Source organism: Camelus dromedarius, chromosome 24 (genome assembly GCF_036321535.1).
Source record: "Camelus dromedarius isolate mCamDro1 chromosome 24, mCamDro1.pat, whole genome shotgun sequence".
Taxonomy (NCBI): Eukaryota; Metazoa; Chordata; class Mammalia; order Artiodactyla; family Camelidae; genus Camelus; species Camelus dromedarius.
In genome coordinates, this window is record NC_087459.1 from 5,472,956 (window position 1) to 5,498,261 (window position 25,306).

General features: G+C 44.6%; 1 protein-coding gene across 11 annotated transcripts in view; it reads right to left on the bottom strand.

The window, feature by feature from the left end:
* Positions 1-25,306, bottom strand: part of RBFOX1 (RNA binding fox-1 homolog 1) — a 1,985,071-nt gene that overhangs the window by 854,570 nt on the left and 1,105,195 nt on the right. For all 11 annotated transcript variants that reach the window (XM_064478203.1, XM_031433195.2, XM_064478206.1 and 8 more), the window contains one exon: positions 20,604-20,651. In XM_064478203.1, the coding sequence (XP_064334273.1) occupies positions 20,604-20,651 (48 nt within the window). The remainder of the gene's footprint in view (positions 1-20,603; positions 20,652-25,306) is intronic.

Consider the following 25,306-nt stretch of genomic DNA (forward strand, 5'->3'; position numbering starts at 1 on the left):
TAAACTTTAACTCGAAATTATACATCTAGCGTCATATTTAAATGTCTCGATGGCCATTTGCAAAAGTAAATAATAAAACCTCAGCGTTGCATTTGATTTTGATGCTCTTTTTGTTTCTTTTAATTGAGAATAAGCACTCCCGCCCCTGCCTTGTTTGTTTGTTTGTTTTCATAACATTTTAACGTAAGTCTTCTGGGTAATGCCCAACGGAAAACAGTAATTTGCTAGTTAACAAGGCGTCATTCAATAAATATTAACGCGAAGCAGAATCACTTCCTCCCACCCCTTTCCTAAAGGGAGCTCCCTGCCGACTGAGAACGGTCATCACCCTGCAGTGATGAGGGGGGCTTGCCGGCCCGCCATGTTTGGTTCGCACATTCCCTTTTTTAACTCCCCCTTTTGGTTCCTTTCCTTTTCTTTTTTTTTCAATTGTGATACTCGCCACACACCATTTGTTTTCTTTGATATTTTCTCCCTTTATTTTACTTTTCTGTTTGTTGGTTAAATCAGTTGAAAGCTGTAGAAACTACACCCTGAAATACTTTAACATGAATCTCTTACCAATGGAAACCTTCTCCCACATCAGAGATTCACAACCAGGGACAAGCTTGTCCCTAGGGAACAACTGGCAGGTTCTGGTGACGTTTGTAGTTGCCATGACTTCAGGACAGGGGGGTGCTCCTTGCATCGGGTGGGTGGAGATGCAGCCCCCACACCAAAGAATCACCTGGTCCAAACTGCCAACGCTGAGCACCTCTGTTCTAAATAACCACAAAACCATTATCAAACACGTGAATGATAAATACACTAAAAGGTAGTTATTATTAAATGCACATCTAACTTTCCTTTTCCAGTCTTCATGATTCCACAGAAAGAGGGACCATCAGCTGCAAAGCCGGATAACAAAGCCCTTGGGACATAAACAGCTTAGGGACCTGCACCGAAGTTCAATTCTTGTGATGAGAAATTTTAAGATGTCTCTTTTAGCAACTCTGAAATATGCAAAATTGTACTAGTGATTACAGTCACCACGCTGTACATTACATCCTCATAATTTATGTTAAAACTGGAAGCCTGTACTTTTTGACCCCTCCACCCCATTGCACCTGACCCCCAAATTGCCAAAAAAAAAAAAACAAGAAAGAAAAGTTCAGTTCTTCCTGTGGATCTGAGAACAGGAGCAGATAGCACTGATTCTGTTGTGCTGTTTGCTGTTTCTGTTTTGGTTCCCCTAGTCCTGGGGCACAAATGTCACAAGTCTCGTGCCAAAAAAAAAAAAAAAATTCATTCTCAAGGCACAGGGATTTCACTCTTTTCCAGGATGAACTTTGATAGGATTCTAACATTCTCTTCTGGGGGGTAAAACAAACTAAAGCTACAAAACATGTAATAAATAGCAAAGAGAGTTCTGAGTCATGGAGAATTGGCCATCTTTTTGAGATAAGCTCAAAATTTGGAAGAAGAAATAAAGGTTAAAAAAAGAAAGAAATGAACATCCAAACTTGCTTTAAGGAGCATATTTTACATTTTCCCAAACATAATCCTAGTGAGTTACACAAAGGAGCAGGTAATGTTTACTGGATTGATCTTCTAAATAACACACTTTATCTCCAGAGCAACCGGGTTGAGTAGTAAGGGCAACTCTTATTTCCACCTTACTTATGTGAAAACTGCATCACAAAGAGAGAGGTCATGTTCATGACACAAACATCATCCGATGAACTTAATCCACTGGGCTAAGACTCGATTTGTTGGTAAAATGACTTGATTGTGTGTGTGGCGGGGCGGGGGGCAGGGCGTGGTATATGGAAGCAATGTAATTACATGTGTTGGTTATTAAATTCACGACAATTTGATATCTTAATTCTTTTCTCAACTGAGTATATTTCAGGGATGGGAAGTACCTATATATGTCCCCTTTTCTGGAGACAAGGAAAACATTGCAAGCTGACCACCAAACTACTTCTGTTACATCTAGTTATACCTCTGAATCCTTCTTAACACAGCTTGCTGGGCAAAAATGACTAATTTATAAAAGTCTGCTACCAAAATGGGTAGCAAAGATTTTTTTTAACTAAGACAGGATTTAAAATAGGCTTCCACTGACTCTGAGACCCAGGCAAAAACCTGAAGTTTTCTATAAACTGTGTGAAAACTTCCTTGGGCTCAACTATCACGTGGCTCCAGCTGCTTTTCTGTTGTGATCTTTATATATGTATTGATTTAAATCCATGCTCACCACGGTAGCTGAAACAGTGGAAGGCACGCCATTGATGTTTGGACCAGGAAGTGTGTACTTTTGCAACGTTCGTTGAATGAACAGTTTGCAAAGTTAGGCGGCTAGGTTACAAAGACACAACACAAAGATTTAAAGCATCATCACGGCAGTGGTACCTCTACCACCTGTTAATGGTCCATTTAAGGTTGACACTGGGAAAGTAGAGTAAGAGAGGTGAATCCAAATGCTGTTATTAGAACAGACCCGAAGTCACCATATCCACGAGGAAGCAAGTAGAAGCAGAGAGATGAACAATCATAACTACCACTCAGTGAGCATCCATGCACGGCCCCCAGTGAGCACTCTCCTGTCTCGCTTAATGATCCACCACCATTTTATGCACTAGTTCTTCTGTGGACCCATTTTACAGATGAGGAAACTGCACTTCAGAGAGGTGAGTCAACCTCCTGGAGGCCATGTTATCATGGGGGAGCAACACTGGGTTGAACTATTCCATCATAGTCAGGATCTACACTTTTCTTCACCCCGTCTCGCCTGTCAGGCGGATGGAAAATAAAACACTGCTTTTGTAAACTCCATGAGAGCAGAGCTCAGAAACATATGAAAGAAAATAAATAGCTAGACACTATGGTTTTTATGGTGAAGAAAGTTCCAGCATTTGTTTAGCCTCTCTATGAGGAGGAGTTAACAGCTAACAAACAGAATTTGAAAGCAGATAGGAGAGGAACACTTTGCATATAAAAAGACTTCAATTTTTGCTCAAAGAAGACACTGGGGTCCTCTGGGCTGCATAAGGGGTGAGTTTGGACTTGCGTGAGTCCACTCTTTGTGTAAGCATTTTAAACTTTTAAGCAAAGGAGATACTCAAAATACACGACCCCCTTTTCAATCCATTTGTACTTAGAGTCAAAAAGAGAAAGAGGCCACCTCCTGGAGGGGAGGCTACCATTGTCGATGTCTGCCCATCCATAGCAGAGGATTTCAAGTGCTACTTCCGCATTTCCCTTCATGACCAAGAAGCATCCTTTGTGGAGATCGGCCAGGGACACTGAGGCCAAGAAACTGAGCGATGCAATGATGCCTAGAACGAGCAGAGACAGATCTCTCCTTTGCATCACCAGGACAAGATGAGTAAATATTTCCTGAACCTCAGTTCATTCATACACCAGCCCCACTATTTTTGCCTCATCCATGGGTCACCTTTCCAATTAGGAGGTGATTATTTTTCTTTAAGTTGACTCCTCTGCGCTTCAATAAAATTTAAGATGCTGTTTTCCATCACAACCAAAACTGACACCCAGTCAAATCTGCCACAAATAGATGGAGACTATCAGACTACATGGGTTGAAAAGACAGCAATGGGCCTCAGTTGTTCAACTCCGGCTGGATATTTTGTTGGCTGAAGGCTCAAGCTCCTTTAAAAAAACATTAGCCAGGGTTGGAGAGGTGCCGGAGCCATCACAGCAACCCCGCAGACATGTTCTCTTTGACGTTGGAAAGACTGAAATGGGCTTGAGAGGGAAGTTGTATTCTCCCTCCAGGATTCAATCATATTAAATGACAAATCCATGCACCACCCAGAATGACTTTCATCCAGGAAGGGCGAGACGCGTGCCTCACTTGGAAGCACTCCTTAAGCCACTGATCTATCAATCTTCCTGGCCAAAGTCCACAACAAGCCTCACCAGCTGTTCCTGGTCAGTGATTAACTTCATGAGCTTAAACTATGGGAGACTTCGGCGCGTCCTGAAATCAGCTGGTCGGGGCCTCTATTCCGAGATACCCCGGACTTAAAGGCTGTCCTGCATCAGTTCAGCAGAGCCTGGGTCTTTACAGCCGTTTCCCAAAGCACAAGGTGAAGAGAAAATCTGGTGCACAACCCTTTCTCAAAAGGGAAACTCTCCTGTTGTTGGAGAATCTCTAAAGAGACCTCTCAGATCCTTAGTTGCTCTCTTTTAAAGGACAGGATTGGGTTATACCTGGGCCGCCCAATACAGAAGCCACATGGGATTACCGAAGACTGAAAATGAGGCTCTCCCCAAGGGAGACATGCTGTGAGTGTGAAACACACACCAGATTTTGAAGACCTGGTACCAAAAAAAAAAAAAAAAAAAGAATGTAAATGATCTCATAAATACTCTGATGTTGACTACATGTTGAAATGATAATATCCCAAAGGCTAAGTAAAATATACTAGTCAAATTAATTTCATCTGCTCCCTTTTGTCTTTTTATTGTGGCTACTAGAAAACATAATATGACATGTGTGCCCTGTATCCTGTTTCTGTTGAGTTAGTGCAGGATTATACGCTCAGTGTGGTCCCTCACTGACGAATCAGTCAAGTGATACATAAAAATTCTTCCCTAAAAAATCACATCCGATCATAAAACAAGGCCCTTTAATTTTACAAAGTAGAAGTCGCTGGTAGATATTTTAAAAGCTTTACCATCTCTGTTCAGTTTTCCTCTATGTTAATAACCTTTATAACGATGTCAGGAGATAAATAGCTCTGTGTCTTTAAAGCTAGGAAAGAGGGGAAAAAAGATTTCACGGCTCATATGTCTACGGATAAAGCAATCCAACTTTGGACCAGTCCAAACTGGTTCCCTAATCAAAGATATACTTTTAATGAGATTTTATCTTTGATTGAAAATGTGAGGCTGTAATGAACCACTGGGTCATTACTCTGCTTCCGGGCTTAATTTTTATTTAATTCTAGCTCCCTGACGTTTTTGATATGGAACACTTAATTTATGCCGGATATTTAAAACTTTTTCTTTTTTGGATCTTTTGATGTAGGTAGCCTTTTGGGGCAATAAGTCCGTTTTGAACTTACATAGTAACAAAATTAAGATCTAGTCTCTGTAGAAACGTGCCACACGGGTCTACGTCTTTATCCATATTTGTGTTTATAGCGGTAACAAGCACAACAATAGGGTCTTAACGACTGTCAAGTTGTTGGCCGCCCTTAATTTCACAGCAGCTGGGAGTAGCTGAGAAATGAATGGCCTCTGGGGCTCCGGGAACCTAGGGTCTAACTAGTAGCCCTGTTGCCTACTCACTGTGAGAGCTTGGGACCTTCATTTACTATTTCTGGAATTCCATTTCATCATCTGAAAACAAAGTGTCTATCTGCTTTCTTGGTTGGGAACGCTGATGAAAGAAATCCAGGCCCTCTCATCCCCAAGGGCGTCCGTCCAAGTCCAAGCCCTGTTCCCCTCCTCTCTGGGTTGTCACGACACCTCTATTACTGCTGAGAGCTTCCCGTGTGCTGGGACCCACCTGGGGTCGATGCTAAAGCGGTAAGAGAGAAAGTGCGCAGACTTTCCAGAATCTGTAGGAGGGTGGGATGGTATTCTGTCCCCAATCCACCTTCTCCCGGAACCTTCCCGATCCTGGCAAGCCTCCCTCAGAACTCCCAGTAAGCGTAATTCTTCCCTCTTCTTTCCCCTCTCAAGCCTACATATGCAACCAGTGTTAAGGAACCTTCCTGCCTGCACTCATGGCCCTCAATCTGATCCCAGTTGACGTAAGGAAGGAACCATGGGTGTGTGTGTGTTCTCCTCCATGCAGAGTCTTTTCTTCTACTTCTGTTCCCTCTCCAACTTGCCTCTCTTCAGTTTTCCTTTGGGGGACCTCTTTTCCTCAGGGGAACACCTCCTCTCCCATTTCCCTTGGAGACCACGTGGAGCTCACACTTAGCCCAAGTTCCAGGGATACATACGGGCCTCGGGCCACAGCCACAGACAGCACCCCATGCCTGTGGCGGCAGGAACTGGTTCAGTAAGGGACACGGACCCAACCCTGACCGAGCCTAGGGCTTCGTTACTGAATTAGTCAAAGGTAAGTCCGGAATTCATCTTCTGGGGCCGTTTTACTCCACTTGGGAAGAGCCTGCCTGAAATTAAGTCAACTCCAAGATAAAGAGAACCCAGAGTTGGAGACAGGTGTACTCCTGAGGGCATGTTATGAGCCCCTGGATCCAGTCAAGCCTGAAGCCGGACCCCCTTGGGTTTTCAGATGTGGGAGTGTATTATTTCCTTAGGGCTGCTGTAACAAATCACCACAATCTGGGTGACCTTAAACAACAGACACAGATCATCTCCCACCTGTGGAGAACATGGTACTGTTTCAGTTGAGACACGTACTACATTACAGATGATGTGTCTTGTTTGAAGATTCTTTTCATCTGTGAAAGTCTAATTTCCAACAGGAATACTGACCATGTATCGTGATCTCTGCTGTTACAGCTTTCAGTCATGTGCCTGCTATGAGCAACCACGCACTGAGTGGTTACTAGGTACCGGGAACTGGAAACTGGTCATTGAGACACATTATGGAGAAGGTTCACAATAACCATAAGAAGTAAGTGTTTTCATGATCATTTTCTTTTCAAGAGAGGAATCTGAGATACAGAAAGGTTAAGGGTCATATCCAAACTCAGTCCTGTGCCCCATCCTATGCTCTGATGGACTTCCTCCAATCCTTCCATTACGACTGCATTGGTCAGGGTTCTCCAAAGAAACAGAACCAACAGTGTAGGTACGTAGGTGCATAGGTGGGTGGGCAGGAAGGTAGACAGATAGATACTATATATATGGATATATGTAAATAATAGGGAAATATTTTATCCATCTATCTACCTATCTACCTATGTGAGAAGCAGAGGAGCTGATGATGTAAATTCCAGACTAAGGGCAGTAGAAGATGAGATGACATGTCCCAGTTCAAAGAGTAAGGCAGAAAAAAAAAAAGCCAACTTTCTCCTGTGTCCTCATCAGTCCCTATCAGACTGGATGATGCCCACATACACTGGAGGGATTAAACTACTGAGTCTACTGATTCAAGTGCTAATCTTATCTGGAAACACCCTCATAGAAACACTGAGAAATAATGTTTAATCCGAGCATCCCGTGGCCGGTCAACTTGACATGTAAAATTAACCATCACAGTGACTTACTTCCTAATTCCCAGACAGTAAACTCAGGAAATTACATGTGAATATGAAAACAAATCACTATTTCTTTTTCTCTCATACCAGTTTCATACATGATCATGATCAGAAGCTCATGCTTACCTTACAGGATGTGTTTTATTCAACGTTACATCTATCATGATGCCAGGGACAGAGACACAAGCATGGCAATCATTTTTAATGGCTGTGTGATACTCCATCCTGTTTTACACTCAGTATCGTAAGCCATCCCCTTAAGATTAGACATTTAGGTTGTTTCCAATCTTTCGATGTTGCAAACAAAAGAACAATGGTGGGTTTTGTTTCCACTGAGTTGGGACCAGGGATGACCTGCCAGAGGTCTTAGTGGTCAAGTGTAAATTATGAGCAAGGAGATCCCACGTGGCAACCTGCATGCTTGTTCATAGGCATGGGTACTCTGATTCTTAAATGATTTCTGCCAAATTGCAGCACAACCAGTAAAGAATGAATACACGCACCCCAATGTTCACAGCAGCGCTATTTACAATAGCCAAGACATGGAAGCAACCTAAATGTCCATCCACAGATGACTGGAGAAGAAGTTGTGGTGTGTGTATGTATATATATATACACACACACATACATACACACACATATATATATGAATACTACTCAGCCATAAGAAAGAATAAATTAATGCTGTTTGCAGGAACATGGATGGACCTGGAGATCGTCATTCTAAGTGAAGTAAGCCAGAAAGAGAAAGAAAAATATCATATGATATTGCTTATATGTCGAATCTTAAAAAAAAAAAAAGACACAAAGAAACTTATTTACAAAACAGGGGAAACAGATTCACAGACATAGAAAAGAAGCTTACAGTTACCAGGGAGGAAAGAGGGGAGAAAGCATGAGTCAGGAGTTGGAGGTTTCCTGACACTACTAAATATAAAATAGATAATAAGTTTACACTGTGTAGCACAGGGAAGTATATTCAATATCTTATAGTGACCTACAATGGAAAAGAATATGAAAAGGAATATATGTATGTACAGGTATAGCTGAAATATGATGCTGTACACCAGAAACTGACACATTGTAAACTTACTATACTTCAATTAAAAATGACAGTAATGATAATAATACGTATTGTGCTTTAAAAAAGAATGAGGAAGTCAGTTGCACAGCAACCTCACCACTACGGGAAGATGCAATAATCCTATGTCACGTGGCTGAGTAGGTAGAAAGCAGTGTCTCACAGGGGCTTTAATGTGCATTCTCACATAGGTGTCGAGGACAGGTGTTTACCATGTGTTTGTTTGTCCTGTGATCTCCTTTGTGGGAATTTTCTGTTAACGCCTCAATGATTGCTCTTAGCTTTCATGATTTCCCCCATGAAAACGCTCCTCTCACAGGGGTAAAATGAATCTTTGTCCATTTATGAACTGATGAATTAGATCAACAGAAAAGCTCAACGTGAATAGATCAAATTAAAAACTCTTAATTTTTTTCCATATTGCAAGTCAGGGTGCTATTTTGAGGGGGATGCAGAGATGCACTGAAAGTTTACAATGACTCCTTAGACTTCATTCTCTCTGTACCACGGAAAATAGTTGTTTAACTGGCTCAGATGACTAAGAAAAGCTGCCAACCTCCCTGGCCAAGTCAGACCCTGCGAGCCTGGTTCATGAGGACGATTTGCTTCCAGACGTTTGCCCCCTTAACCAAAAGCCAGGACATCTTGAGCCTGAGATGTGTTCTGTCTTCAAGGATCTGTCTTCCAATCCACCCAGGAAACCTTTTGGTTCAAAAGAAAATCAGAAAAACCTCTGGCCAACCTGCAGATTCTGACAGCTTTGAGTCTGCACTGGCCACTGTAAAAGATAATGCATTTGGGATGACTTTATGCAAAAACAAATTCTAATCTATAATTGGCAAAAAAAAAAAAAAAAAAAAAAAAAAAACCCACACCCTAGTAAAATGGTCAGAAGACCGTATAAAGTGTGCAAGGGCTTGGGCACGTGTGTGTGCACACGTGCGTGTGTGTCTTCCCCATCCCACTCTTGAATTCTGTTGCTGTTGCTTCAAGTACCACCACAAATTATTTCAGCCCCTCTGGCTGCTGAGATGGATGGCATAATCCCTGGGTTTTCTGACCTTGATGAACACGAAGCAAATTTCAGCTGAACTGTGCAAAAGTGCTGGGATAACATAAATCACGTCTGGACAGGGCATGCCTGCTATCTAAAGTACAGAGTCGCCCAATCACGTATCAAGAAGGGAGATAATAAAACACACCAACTGAAGAGAAAGAATTAATTAACACTCACTCCGCTCATCACACACACACACAAAAAGCCGATGGCTTTTTTTTTTTTTTTTTTTGAGAAGAGATGACAGAAATATCCTAGGAAAGGGACTCTGCACTTAATTAAGCGCTTCCTAAATGCATTTTAATTCAGAGTTTAAAGAAAGATGTATCACTAAAAATTACACAGAAAAGAACAGACTTGCTTCTGTTAAGTAAATGACAAATGAAAATAATAGCTTTAATGAATGGTATTAAAATGGAGGCGATTCAGCTGCGATGAATACACAATTGCAAGGAGATGACAAATATTAGAGACAAATCACACTCTTAAAATCAAAGTATCAAAAGCATAACCCTCCCCATCTGAGGCTGAAGTCAGGTTAAACGACCACCCAAACGTAATCAACAGAGTAGGCTTCTTAAGGGCCAAGGAAAGTGTGGTTACACACTCCTGATACAAAGCTCTTATATGTGAAATGGCTTTTAAGGCATGTACTATTTATAAACGTGCCCATGTCTTGATAGACTGCAAATCTATCATATATCAGGAGAAACAGGTCTTCTCAAAAGTGAAGACCGAGGAGTGAATCTCACAGAAGCATGAGGCGTCTGCTTCTCTTCATCTTTGGGCGTCCATACGGAGCAATGGGGTTTGTTTCACTCACCAGTTGCCAAATTCCGGGCCAGGCACAGTCTACTCCTGGCACACGTGCTGTAACTCCCACTCCTTCACCTTTGGCAGGCATCACTAATCAATCACGCACCCTTTCTGGTAGAACCCACAGCTCAGGCTCCTCATGCAGCCACGATCAATCAATCTGAGTTGACATCAGAGATTCAATCGTTTCTAGTCACAGGCCTACACCTTTCATGAGGCTTTCCAATTCTCTCCATGTGCCCTGACCCAGATTGATAAGTACCTGCAGGACATACAAAACCCTACACTTGAAACTGGGGACCTGGTCTTCAGGCTAAGCTTTGCTACTTACGTACCTGCTCCTAGATGTAACTTCTCTGGTCCCACCAGAGATCTAGGAAACTGAGATGAGGATTAAGAAAGAGTAGGAGGAAAGCAAACATAAGGCTACAACACTAAGGTCACTTGCTTTCATTGAAGGTGTACCCAGCACCCAGCCAGGATGCTCTGTTCCCCAAGTACACAAGCTCACTGAGTCCCATGGCGATCCCAGAAAGTAGCTATTCTTATCTTATCCATTTTAGATGACAACTTGGAGCATCTGAGAGGTGACATAACTAGGAAGTAGCCAAGCTGGGGTCCAAACCCAGGCGCTGAAGCTCTCAGCCAGTCTGTCACACCTGTGGTTCTTTAAACGAGCTTTCCAAAGCCAACTTCAAGGCTGACAAGAGGGTGTAACAGACACATAGCCGGAGCCACTCAATAGCTTTTCATGGCACTCGCTGTGTTACATCTTTGCTCAGGGTACTGCTCAGTGTCCCCAGAACCCCTCCTCATCTGTCATTTGGGTTGCCAGACCATCAGAGATGAATTTAACTGCACATCACATCCAGTTGAGCAGCTCTCCCAGTTTTTAACATGCCTTCCCCCTCCACCACCACCTTCAAATTTTCCTAAAATAAAGGAAAGAGGGAAAGTATGACTCACATCTCATTTTCAAAGTTCAGTAAGAGAGAAAGCATCAGTTACCCTGCAGGTAAAATAGAAAAGGCAGGCACAGAGACCCGTCCTGGAGTTCAGAGGCTCTCGTCTGCAAAAATAACCCTCAGCCCTGCAGGCCCGTGAGGCAGTAACTGGACCCACGAGTATTCTGATCACTCTGAAGTGCAGACTCATTGAGGACCGCGGGACAATACCTTAGGATGCGTTATTAAGGGGAAATTACGTGTAGGAGATGCACCACAGAATGTCATTTGGCAACGGCCCGGGCTATTTCTGTTCCGTCGAGTGCCCTGCACCAATAATTCTCATAAATAGAGCCATCATTTCCTTGTGAGCCAGGCGCTGAGCCCATGGTGCATTCAGGAGTCGGGTTTGTTTTTGTTTTTGTTTTTTTGGTTTGGTGTTTTTTCCTGTGCAGCAGCCTCCAAAGAGGTGGCACAGCCTCAGGGTTCAGGACCAAAAGCAGACCCCCTGGGTTGGAAGCCCATCCTATACTGCCTGCCTGGCTGATGTCAGGCACGTTAGTTAACTCCTCCTTCCCTCAGTTTTCATGTCTGCAAAACGGGGATCAATATTGTAGTATCTTATAGGATCTCTGTAAGGATTCAGTCATAGGATGCACCAAAAACTATGTCTGGCATACAGTCAGGGTTCCACACATGTGAGGTGCAATCATTACTACCCATTTCCTCTTCTGAAATAAAAAAGGTTTTCTTTATTCTCCTGTTTTAAGTGGTTCCAGTGGGGCTCCTCCCACTTCCGGTTGCGGATGGAGGCAAACAGGCAAGCAGAGACTGCTTCCCACAGCCAAGTGACTGGGGTGAAGCCAGTGTGTGTCGTCACCCTCCGGAATTGTGCCAAAACCATAGGGAAAGACGCTTTCTCTTTCCGTGGTCATCTCATTTGAATTTTAAGTTTGACCAGAAGATAGCCCAATTTTACTGTCATTTGATCTCAGAACTGTCTTTTTTTTTTCCCTCAAGCTAGTCCAATTTGGTTTTCTATCATGCAGTGGAATACGTCCTGACTAATACAGCCTGCAAGAATAACACATGGATGCCTGACCTATCCCCATTTGACAGATGGTGTGACTGTGGACCAGAAAGCTAATGTGACTTTTCTGAGATCTCACAGCTAGTAAAGAACAGAACTAGGATCTGTTGGAATCCGAAACTCTTTTCCACCATACAACATTGTCTTTTGAAGCAAATTACGTAGGAGGATTTCTTGGTAGCAACCCGTATCCACCATCTGGGGGGCAATGGGTGAAGGTTATTCTCCAGCGTTGACTTCCATCCCCTTCTCTCTGAGGTTCTGAACACACAATCCCAGACACTGGATTTATCATCCCTCCACTTGGCTAGTCCCTAAGTTCACGTAAAACTGAAGGTGGTGGCTGTACATTTAGCTTTCTCCTATGCTTCCCAGCAGAGGGCAGGGATAGGGTGGGGTCTACCTGTGGTGGACACACCAAGTCTCACCCAGACCTCAGCCACAAACCCACGCTGAGCACAGGAGCTGAGTCAGGTCCCCAGATGTGAGTGGCTCTGCCTGTGCTGAATGGCTCTATCCTTTGGCTGGAGATGGCAGAAGCAAGAGTGAGCACTAACCACAGACAAACCACAGGCTGGTGGGTGGCTGTCAACACACTGGGAATGAGAACCTTGCCCAACAGGAATGAGAGTTCAGCATCTAAAGAAGATGCACAGTCTTGAGGAATTGGCAGGAGATGTAGAATTGGGGGGGGGGGGGGTCACAACAGAAAAGCCAAGCAATGCAGGTCAAGTCTTTGCTGGTGTACGAGAACTCTGCCCCACTCTGTGACCAGAGACAGTGGGACTGGGGGGGACCATCGGAGGTCTTAGCCGTCAGGCATAAGCATAAGCTATGATCAAGTAGACCCCACAAGGCACTGACGCTGTCTCTATGTATCTGATCATTTCACATGCTCCGATCACATTCCAGATAAAGAAGATACATCATTCTAGGATAAAGGACAAACATTCCCCATGCTTGTAAGGCTCTGGATGACCTGACCCTTTTCTACTTTCCAGCCTCATCTTAAGCCACAAAACTCTATTCAGTTCCAGAGTCCTGAAAGTTTCTTTCTCCAGACTCTCCTCTCCGCACCCTGCCTGGGAGCCTCTAACCTTTTTGTCCCCCATCAATTGCAACTCAAATATCATTCCTCCGGGATGCTTTAATTTTCATTTCCACAGTGTTTGGGAATCTTGCAGCCTCTTCCCACGTAATGCGTACACACAATCAGCCTTCAACAAAGGACATTTGGAGCAGGAAAGAAATCCAATCCCCAGATGCATTCTGTTCGTCTCATCAAACGGTGCTCACTGCAGGCTCTGCCCTCGTCTGCCTTAAGTATCTCATTTCAGTCTTTAATGAGAAACTTGTCCGTGAATGCTTCCCATTCTGGGAGAGCCCCTCTGGGTAAGGAGTGAGCCTTCTCTGTCTTTGTTCTGCCTGTCAGAGCCCCAGGACTAATCCACTCCCATCCCCACAGCAAGAGAACAGTGCTAATAGAAAACCAACCCTGGTGACTGCTTTGTGCTCATTTCAACCTCACTGGCACCTAAGCCTCTGAAATCCAGGAGATTAATTTATTGTCCACGTTGATCAACTCCCTCACTCCTCATGGCAGCCAGCTGCGCACAGGTACTTAAGCTAAGCGGCCTCTGACATGTTCCTGGATGAAGCTGTCCATGACCCCGTGGTCAGAGCCACCAAACCACGTGGGTAGGGCTGATTAACTCACTCACAGATCCACACCTTCCTCTCCATCTCCTGGGTGGCTGTAGTTCAGACCAGTGCCCTCCTGTCTGCACTCTAGCCTGGACTTCTAATTTCATCCTGGCCCTCTTCTGGTCACCCTTGTATGCTCGTAGACTTTGAAACTTCCCAAATGCAAACCCAAGCATCTTCCCTGATTGCAAACCCACCATTAGAAAACAGTGCTTCCTAAACACCTGTGATTTGCAATCCATTTGCACGAATTTTCTACATGAATCTGATTTTCATGACATTAACTCAATTGTTTCGTTCTTACTAGATTTAAGATTATTTTTTAAAATCATAAGTAGACTTTTTTAAAAAGAAAATCGTTTTTTGAAGTGAAAGGAAAGAGCAGTGTCCTTTGTCATACAAAGAATGTAACCCTCATTCAGAAGTAAAACAATGTTACTAACATACAGCCAGATATTAGAATTCCTTGTCAAGGGTTCTGGGTCTCTCTGTTTAAAAGGTACATTAGCAAATGTGCCAGCCTTCAGGTTTGTTACAGAAGAAACAAAACAAACCAAAACCAACCAAATGATGTCTCCCCCATGTAATCCCAAGGTCTGAGAAACAGGTGACAAGAGAACAACTCCGCCACTTCTTCATGAAGTGATTTGATCTGCAGACATCTCATCCATCAGCTGACATCTGAGTCTCACGCGTGGGCAGTGCTGGCCTGCAGGGAACGTGGTCCTCCCTCGTCAAACACCTTTAGCAAGAGGACACCTGGCTGGCCTCCCAGCACCATGATTTCCCAGAGTCCTGGCTGACATCGGCTTGTTCTAGCCAGAGCCGCCCGCTCCCTGCATCCCTGCGCTCCCCAGGGCCAGCCTCTGGCTCCATCTCTGTGCTCTGGCCCCACCTCCTCTTCCCTCATGACTCCCTCTTTGGCTAAGTTAGTCACTCAAAGTTTCAATGACCTCCCTGATTCCATACAATTCTGGCCTCATCCAACAAGGACCTGCCCTGTCTGACTCTCTCTTCCAGTGGGAGGGAGATGGACGCAAAGCTCTAATCCATTGGCATGACGAACACCCTCCACGGTCTCCTACCTACTCACCGCACCAGTCTCCCCTCCAGCCACGCCTGGACATTCACGCTGGACCCGGGTTTACCCTGAGCCTGCCCCGTTCTTTCTCGCCTCTGTGTCACTGACCACGCCGTTACCTCTGCCGAGAGAGCCTTCAACAGACACCACCACTGGAATTACACACACAAGACCTCTCCCTAATCCACTGAGACTCAGTTTGTAAGTCTCAAGCCTTGAATCTTGAATCTTTTCTGCAAATACGTTTTATTTGGCTTTGCACGGTGTTTAAAAATTAGTGGTTTTGACGTTAACGTACAGATTTCCAGATTGGCTTAGTAAATGGTACCACTGAACCTACACTCCACATGGCAACAGGCAGCTGAAGGACAGCTCCTGCACGTGGAGCCGCTGCCCTTGAGTCCAAGGCTGCCCCCCAACCTCCATACCGCCCAGCATTCATCCTCTCTCTCCCTTCAGTCATTTACGAGTCCTGCCTGGACCCGGCAGACAGGTGACTTTGTTATTTCCTGGCTTAGGCCAAGCATCCCTTCTCCTGTAAGATACCCTTGAAGCCCGCTAGGTCCCACTGGTTGCCGGTTTCCCTGAGCCCCTGTAACACTTTCTGGGGGACTCATTTTTTGAAATGAATTTAATTATAAACGGCACGGAACACCTGTGGGTGTGGACATGTGTGAAGACAAGAAAAAAAGTAGCAGCAGCTGATGGAGCTCTTAGTTTGTGCCAGGCTTAAAACATGCTGCTCTGCATACTATCTTGTCGATACCTCAAACTCAGCTTTTCCAGTGGATTTCATTGTCCCCAGTTTCCAGATAGGCAAATGGAGACTGATTTGGGGTGAGAAGGCCTCCCAAGGTCCCGGAGCTTCGACGTGGGAGAACGGGGATTCAGGCCTGGACCTTCCGCCTTCAGAGCCTGTGGTTTTAACCAGTGCGCTCTGTGCACGTCCGTGTTTTGAGCATGGAATTTTCTCATCTTTGCATAGATGCTGCTGGAAAGGTAAAAGCTAGAAACTGAGCTGGATCTGTTGGAAACGGAAGCCAGGACTGCATTCTGGGGCCACTGTGTCCTGTCCTCAAGACCAGAAGATGTCCTGGGTCCTCCCAGCCGGGCACCCACGGCTCACCGGAGGCTCAGGCTTGACAAAACTGTGATAAATTTCTACTGTGAATCGGCTCAAGCTAAAATGCCGAGGCAGGGGGAGGGGATAGCTCAGGGGTAGAGTGCGTGCCTAGTGTGCACAGGGTCCTGGGTTCAATCCCCAGTGCCTCCATTAAAATAAGTAAATAAAAACCTAATTACCCCCTCTGCCACCAAAAAGAATAAAAATAAATAAAATTTTAAAATAAAATAAAATGTCAAGGCTGAAAGGATGTCCCAGATTGAAAACTAGATTATTTACTCAGCTGCGGGTGAAGGCAGAAACTCATCCGTTGGAAACAGTGAATCCCACATTCTGCACATTTAATTCACTTTCCACACATGTGTAAGGCAGTATAGCATCGCGACTAAGGACACAGCCTCCGAAATAAGAGTCTCTGAGTTCAAGTCCCGGCCTGGAATGTAACTTGAGTGATCTTGGGCGAGTCACTTAACCTCTCTGAGCTTCCATTTTTCCTGTGTATAACGGGGCTACTGACAGTGTGTCAGACACAAGCTGTTGTAAGTATCCGACGGCACTTAAGGATGCCAGACCCAGAGTAAGTATCGAAACAGGAAAAGCTCCCAACTCGCAGCGTTAACCACGGCACTACAGTGTCTACCTCCTACTCACCAGCTTTGATCGGACCCAACCTGAAAGTCGCCTTAACTTTGAAAACCACTCAAACTCCTTTCAGGCAATTTTATAGCAGATCTGAAACTGTTTCGCCGCACCAGGCCAGGCCGTAAGTGAGGAGAGGAAACCCTGTCTGGGTTTATAGCCTTTGACAAATGGGCCCTCGTCTCCTCCTGACAGATTCTCCCCTCGACTGATCCATCAGCCCCTGCTCTCACCACCTGAGCCGAGGTCTTCATCATAGTATTGAAATTCAGATGGATTTTACAGCACAAACAAAAATGAGTTTAAATGCCTCCGCTCCCCACCAGCACCCCGGGGTCCTGGAGATGTCAAACGCAGGAGGTTTTGCAAGGCCAGATGTGCAGGGGCCCCGAGGGATGGGTGTGACCTCACATCGTCTTTGCGAAATCCCAGTGAGCTCTGCTGCATTCGCCTCTGGGAGGAAACAATCCCACTTCTGGGAGGAAAGTGCTTCCCGCCTCGAAGATCTCCCTGTGACATCGACATTGCCTGGGGGATTTTAGGAAACGGCCGGGAAGTCATCCAAAAGCAGGTCCAGTCACAGGGCTGCTGCTCATTGCGGGGGCTTGGAAGCAAAAGAGAAACGGAAACAGAAACCACAGAGCAGGCCACACCGTGAAATCCTCCACAGACAGCCGGGCAAGGTTCCCTAAATGCCAGCCAGCTCACTGAGGGCTGATGGAGAGCAGACATCGAGGATGTTAAAATAAAACAAACAAGCAAACCAACAAAGAGAGAAACGGAGGGCAAAACAAAGCAAAAAAAACCCCTCATTCAATGGTCTCACAGCCCAGACTGACCGTGTAGGGACCAGGAAGGGAGATCTGATGGCTTTTCATTAAGATGAGGGCTCTCTTCACCTCTTGAAATTCACCATTTATCTGCCATCACTACATCTGGTCTAGGAGTCAACGGGGAAAGGGCTCATCTCAAGGTGAGCGGCCCTGCTGAGTGGAAGCGCAGGGGATAAGGCGTGACGCTGACGGCATGTGCAGCGGGGGGACACGCCAGCGGGCACTACGGGAAACTGTAGACCTTGTGTTGTCTAAGATCCTTCCATGGAGAGGATGCCCAGCCACACACAAAGGTGCAGACAGATGTGAGCACACCAGCACATCCCAGCATGCAGAACTCGGGGAGGGAGGCCGGCAGGGGGAAGCAGGGGAAAGGGGAAGGAGAAAAGGAGAACGGAAGTCATTCTTGGGAAGCCGTCTTGTCCTACAGACACCACGTTCAGCTTCCTTAACTAAAGGAAACTGAGCTTTAAAAAAACCTCTCCCAGTTCTCCTTCGGAGCACTCAGTTTTTCATAAAAAACCCCACTCAGGCCAAGGGGCTGCCTCTTCAGAGGCAGGCTGACTTATTATTTTGGCACCTCTGTCATCTCTTGTCACTTCAATTCCACTTTATCAAATTACGGACTTCGCCCGAAGCATTCGGAATGAATGGAGAGGGACGCACACCCATACACGAGCAAGTGTCATCACTTCAGTGGTGACATTTCATAATTATACGTCGGGGTGACAGAAGTCCAGAGTGCGTTCCAGACACGGGAGGAAGAGCAGTCCAGACGCCGAGGCGGCTGTCTGCCCGCGTGACCTGACGCCGCGTCACTGTCCGGAGGGTGGGATGGCCACTCTCCCACTGAGGGTGGGGGACACTGCCCTCTGGGGCGACTAGGGTTTGCATCTTGACTCTTCCATTAAGAGATGGGACCCTGATACGCAGAGCTACCTCCAACACCTCCTTCCCACTTCCCACTATGTTAGGAGATCCAGAGAGGCGACAGCCCCAATGTAAGAATCACACACACACACACACACACGTACACGTACAAACACACACACACACACACACACAATCAGAACAGAATTCAGAGGAAGAGGAGTCCTCCTGTAAGTAGGCGCTGTGGTGGTCCTGTTGCCAAAAGTCATCCCCAATTAATTACCGTGAAAGATTCAGTTAATTCACAGATCATCAGCCATGTATGGCCAAGGTTAGAAAAAGACAGGAAAGTCCTCTAGAAATGAGGCTCCATTCGAAGTGTCTGACTCAAGCCAACAGTCTATGCCAATGCACAGAAATGCCTCTGGGTGTGCTTGTGTCTGGGTCGCTCTTTTGTAAGCAGCTGAAGCTAGGTACAGAATGATCACACATGACTTCTTCCCGCCAGTCATCACCCGAGGGCATCCACAGACTTGGGGGATCATTCCCGTCATGATATATGAACCAAAGGCAGTCTGGATAGCAGAGTGGAGCTGCGTGGCCGCCTTGCGCTGCCCAGAGAGTATCCTGGTTGTCCATTTATCGTGTTGATGATATAGAAAGGATGTTGTTGAACAGCCTCAGTTCTCCCGGTATCTTTCAAACACTATGGGCAAAGAAAGTAAAACAAAACCAACAGACAAAAAAAAAAAAAAAAAAAAAAAAATCTAAACAGAAACACACTTGTGAATTCCATTAATCCAAGGGAAGGGAAAAGACCTTGAACTTTGGAAGCAGGGCAGGGAACAGGCTTTTACTGGGATATGGGGAGCAGAGTGGCTGCTGGCAGATTCCTGATGGCAGAGCTGGTGGGAACAGATAAAAAGGGCTGTGGATGCATCTTCAGCCTAAATTCCATTGGTCCAACTCACAAAATGCACGCATGCAAGGACACCAGCACGTAAACCCTCAGCGAACGCAAATACGCATGGAAACAAACACCTTTGCCTGCAAACTAGAGCGACACACAGCTGGAACTAAGCTAACATCTCAGGGTGCGGATTTAAGCCACTGTCTCATTACTCCTTTCAAAGTGATGAGATGAATGGCCCTTAAAATCTTGCATGGCAACTGCCTTCTCTTTAAGAGCTAAAAATTTAGTTTTTGAGATGTCCTCGCCGCCTTATTCATCAGCAGATGACCGAGCTATCACAAAATCAGGGCTGAAAACCTCTGCTTGAAATAATAACCACATTTGACAATAATGGTCCAGTTACAGGGACGAACATCTTTCAAAATTTTGGAAGGGTGTCAAAAGTAGCCAGGAGATAGGTACCCTCAATTCACTCATTTGACCTCATTTTAGCCGAGGCATTCAAGGTAAAATTTGATCTGCTCAAATCCACTCTGCCACGGACACTTCTCTGAACTCTTGCCAATAAAGGGAGACTGAAAATATTAAAGTGCAAAACAATTGTCTCGCCGGTGCCTTCCCTGAAGAGAACCACACCAAGTGTAACAAGAAGATAAATGGGGGGGAAACTCTAAAATCTGTAGGAAATGACCTCCCTTCTCTGCTGCCCCCCCAAACATCATATGACCACATTTATAACATAGAAAATCACTGCTCGTATGACTTGGTCATGATGAAAATCGGGACGGGCTCTTTTTCAAGCCAAAGTGCATAGATCAGATCTATTTTTTTAGGACACACCCTGAAAAGCCCATGATTATACATTCTGTAATATATGCAATGGTATATAATTCTGTGTAATACGCAGCATATTCCATATCATCATCATTAAAGATAGTCAACCAAAATGTGAAATGAGTTAAGGATTGACGAGCTACTTTCCCAAGAAGCAAGTGACTAAAACAAAAATCAAGGCGAATTTTTGTAACACTCAATTACATCATGCAATCTTCATCGAAGTTATCAGATCTCACAACGATTGCAAAGAAAGAAAAAAAAACAAAACAGGCATTTTAAAGTACGATTGTCTTTAAGTGTCTACGCTCAGCACATGGATCACCTTTGCAAGACAGCGTCCAGCAAGGCATGCCTTAAACACTTGGGTTTAAGTCACAGAGTTCTCGTTCTGCTTGAAACCAAAAGGATGAAAAATACTGACTTACCTTTCTGTCCTCTATTTCCGCACAGGTACTGCAGTCCGCTTTGATATCCTGAGAGGAGGGAAAAGAGAGAGAAAGGACAGGAGTCAGAATTATGGTCAGGGAACATTCAGCGGTGTCGTTGAAATGCCCTTTAAAATAATAAAGAGCTCACGCTCGCAAGGGCTGCTTCTCGAGCCATTGCTCTTTATAGCGCTTTTTAGAAGTATATGCCCTGGTGTTTGCATTAGAGACATATGGATGCCATAACTAAGCTTTATTACATGCAGATGTGGGGTGAAGGCAAAAGCTATGGCTCAGAGGCCACAACAAAGAGAAGCTGATGGCTCATAAAATAATATGCCCCCCCAGACACCTCTGTCCATATCAGCAGAGACTGCCCTTAATCAGACTTACTGTCTCTCTCCCATTCCAGATTTGGGATAGTCAAATCCATCTCCCTTCAACTCGAAGCCATCACTGTGTATTTTTTATCCTTCCACCCATCCACCCATTCATTCATCATCCATCCATCCATCTGTTCATCCATCATTTATCATCCATCCATCCATCATCCATCCAACTATACATCCATTATCCATCATCATCCATCCATTCGTCCATATTTATTGCTATCTACTTTTTCATGAATTTTTTTCTTGTTGCTTTGGAAATAAAAGTGGGAAAAAAAAAACACAGTTTCAACCCTCAAGAAACTCCCCAGTTAGAGGAAATGTCAGACACACATACACAAGCAATCATGATATTCATTTACTTGTTCAAAAGATATGCATTCAGCACCTGTCACTTGCTAAGTCTCACTCTAGGCATGGAAGACTCAACAAACAAAACACAGGAAGGTCCTGCCCTGGTGATGCTTATATTCTGCTAGAAAAGACAGAATACAGAAAAGAAATATCAGTAAATGGTTGGTGTTTTAGAAGAGGAAATGTACTATGAAGAAAAATGAAGCAGAGAGAAGGGAAATGCTGAGGGTAAGGGAATAAGATTTTCAATTTAAAGAGAAGCAACAAGTGAGTAATGGCTTGAACAAAGTAAGGGCATGAGCTGTGAAGCCATCTGGGGAAAGAGCATCTTAGATGAGAGAAGAGCAAGTGCAAAGGCCCCGAGGCAGAAATGTGCTGGACACGGTCAAGCTAGAGGAAGGAGACCTTTGTGGCTGGAGGGAGGTAAATCAGGAAAATAGCGGAGGTGAGCTCAGCGGAGGACACTGGGTTTTATTCTGAGTGGCGAGGGACCACTAGAGTGACTTTTGGTGTTACTGTGATAAACTACACATAACATAACATTTAGTAATCTAACCATTTTGAAGTGTACAGTTCAGGGGCTCTAAGTACATTCACATTGTTGTACAACCATCACCAGCACACATCTCCAGAACTTTTTCATGTTCCCAAACTGAATCTCCATAACCCTTAAACAATAGCTCCCATTCTCCCAGCCCCCAGCTCCTGGTAACCACAATTCTGCCTTCTGTCTCTCTGAATCTGACAACCCTCAGTATCTCACTCTATCATATGCCATAACAAGACACCACAGACTGGGTGGCTTAAACCATGCAAATGTATTTTCTCACAATACTGGAGGCTAGAAGTCAAAACTCCAGGTGCCCTCAGGGTTGGTTTCTGATGAGGGCTCTCTGGCCAGTTTGTAGATGGCCACCTTCTCATTGTGCCTTCTGGGAGCACAAAGAGAGATCTCTGGTGTCCCTTTCTCTTCTTATAAGGACACCAGTCCTATCGGATTAGGGACCCATCCTTAGGACCCTATTTGACCTTAATTGACTTCTTAAAGGCCCTGTATCCAAATACAGTCATAGTGGAGGGTAGGGCTTCAACATATGAATTTGAGAGTAGGGAATAATTCAGTCTTTAATACCAATATAAGTGGAACCATATACTATTTGCTCCTTTGCATCTGGCTTATTTCATTTAGCATAATGTCTTCACCCAGGGTCCATCGATGTAGTAGTATATGTCAGGATTTCTTAATATTCCATTGCATGTAGAGACCCCATACTGACTATCTACTCCTCCATGGGGTAACACTGGGTTATTTCCACACTTCGGCTATAGTGAATAATGCTGCTATGAACACGCGTATACACCTATCGGTTCAAGTCCTTGACTTCAGTTCCTTTGTGTGTATGCCTAGAGGTTCAATGGCTGAATCATATGGTAATTCAAGGTTTAATTTTTTTGAGGGACCTCCATATTGGTTTTCCATAGGAGCTGCACTATTTTCTACTCCCACAGGCAGTGCACAAGGGTTCCAGCTTCTCCACCTCCTTGCCTGCACTTTGTTGTTTTTACTGAGGGGGTTTGAAGAGAGAACAGATATTATCTGACTTCTGTTTTAACAGAATAGACAACTGAGGACCAAAAGGGCAAGAGGGGAGACCAGTTGTGGGGGATACTGCAGGAGTTCAGGTATAAGATAATGGGGTCTGGCATTCATGGTGGCCAGGGAGGTGGTGACAAGGGGGTCAGCGTGTGGCTAGACCAACAGATGTCATGAAAGACCGGACGTGGGATGTGAGGGGAAGATGGAGGTGGAGGACCATTCCAATGGCCTGAGTGTGCTAGCAATGGCGGCGGGGTACTATGGGTGTGGCAGGATGGTGCAGGGGTCCGCAAACAATAGTGCCTCCATCTTGGGTAAGTCGGGTCTATAGAAAGGCTTATTCTCTCACCCAGAAGTGGCGGGTTTCCTCTGCCAATGCATCATTAGGACAGTGTGGGTATAAGTGGAAGGCCATCACCATAGTAATTTATTTAGCACAGCAAATTCCAGGTCCACATGAATCCAGAGTGGAACAAAAGGAGACAATGTCACCAGGCAAAGACTGCATTTTCTATGCAACAGTCTGTTTTGCTACCAGCTAAGTGGGGCTGAAGCCCTGAGCAGTGACTGAATGTACCTTCAGTGCCAGAAACTCTAAAAGGTGTTTTTCACACTTGTCTCTAAACTCCCACAAGCCAAACAAAGTTGGATTCTTTCTTTTTTCCCCCCCTTAAATTGAAGTAGAGTTTATTTACAGTATTATATTAGTTTCAGGTATACAGCATAGTAGTATTTTTACATATTTTTACAGCTTATTCTCCGTTCAAAGTTATTATAATGACCATAATTCCCTGTGCTGTAAAATGTAGCCTTGTTGCTTATCTATTTTATACACAGTAGTTTGTATCTGTGAATCCCATACCCCTAATTTGCCCCTCCCCTTCCCTCTCCCCTTTGGTAACCATGAGTTTGTTTTGTGTATCTGTGAGCCTGTTTCTGTTTGCACATATACTCAATTGTATTATTTTTTTTTAGATTCCACATCTAAGTGATATCATGTGGTATCTGTCTTTTTCTGTCTGATTTATTTCAGTAAGCATACTCTCTAGCATATTAGCATATTCTCTAGATCTATCTGTGTTTCTGCAAATGGCATGATTTCATTCTTTTTTATGGCTGAGTAATATTCCACTGTATACCTACACCATGTTTTCTTTATTCATTTATCTCTTGATGGACACTTAGGTTGCTTCCATATCTTGGCTATTGTAAATAATGCTGCAATGAACACGGGAGTGCAGATATCTCTTCTAATTAGTGCTTTGGGGTTTTTTTCTGGATAAATATCCAGGAATAGAATTGCTGGATCATATGGTAGTTCTATTTTCAGTTTTTTAAGGAAACTCTATACTGTTTAACATAGTGGTTAACCAAATTACCCTCCCACTAACAGTGTAGGAGGGTTCTCTTTTCTCCACACCCTCTCCAACATTTGTTACTTGTAGACTTTTTGATGACAGCCATTCTGACAGGTGTGAGGTGGTACCTCCCTGTGGTTTTGACTAGTTTTACTGAATGAAAATTGAGGTGAGTGATTGGGTAATTCACCATGGGTCACACAAAGATGGAGCTCATGTCTTCCAGGGTCTCCTGACACCAGGCACTTTCCAGTTCTTTCAGGTGATCTTATTTAAGTCATGGTGGCTGGTCTGTGTAATTCAAGCCACAAGTGTCATCCTTTTCTTGGGAGGCAGTGTCATCTAAAGCAAGAATATCTAGGAAAGCAGCACAGTGGTGATTCTCCAGGTGTGGTCCCCAGTCCAGCAGCAGCAGCAGCAGCATCACCTGCATATTCTTGGGCCCCTTCCTAGACCTAGTGAATCTGAAACTCTGGGGCAAGGGCCAGAGATCTGTGCCCGGGGGATCCACTGTGGGCTCAGGGCTGAGGCTGCAGGACAGTGTTGTAGTTCCAGTCCTGACATCAGAGTCCCTCACCCCAAGTGTGGCTCCCCCATGTAACAGCTGGGCAGCCTTCGGCAAGATTCTTCCCCTTTCAAAGCCTCGGTTCCCTAATCTGTAAAACAGGGGTAATAGGAGGAACTGGCCATTCAAAGTGGGGTCTACCTGGGAGAAAATTATTGCATACAATGCAGCTGACAAGGGCTTAAGTTCCAGAATATACAAACAGCTCATACAACTCAAAAACAAACAACCTAATCCAAAAATGGGTAGAAGACCTAAACAGACATTTCTCCAACAAAGACATACTGATGGCCAAGAGGCTCATGAAGAGATGCTCAAAATCGCTAATTATCAGAGAAATGCAAATCAAAACTATAATGAGGTATCATGACATACAGTCAGAATGGCCATCATTAAAAAGCCCACAGACAATAAACCCTCCTACACTCTTGGTAGAATGT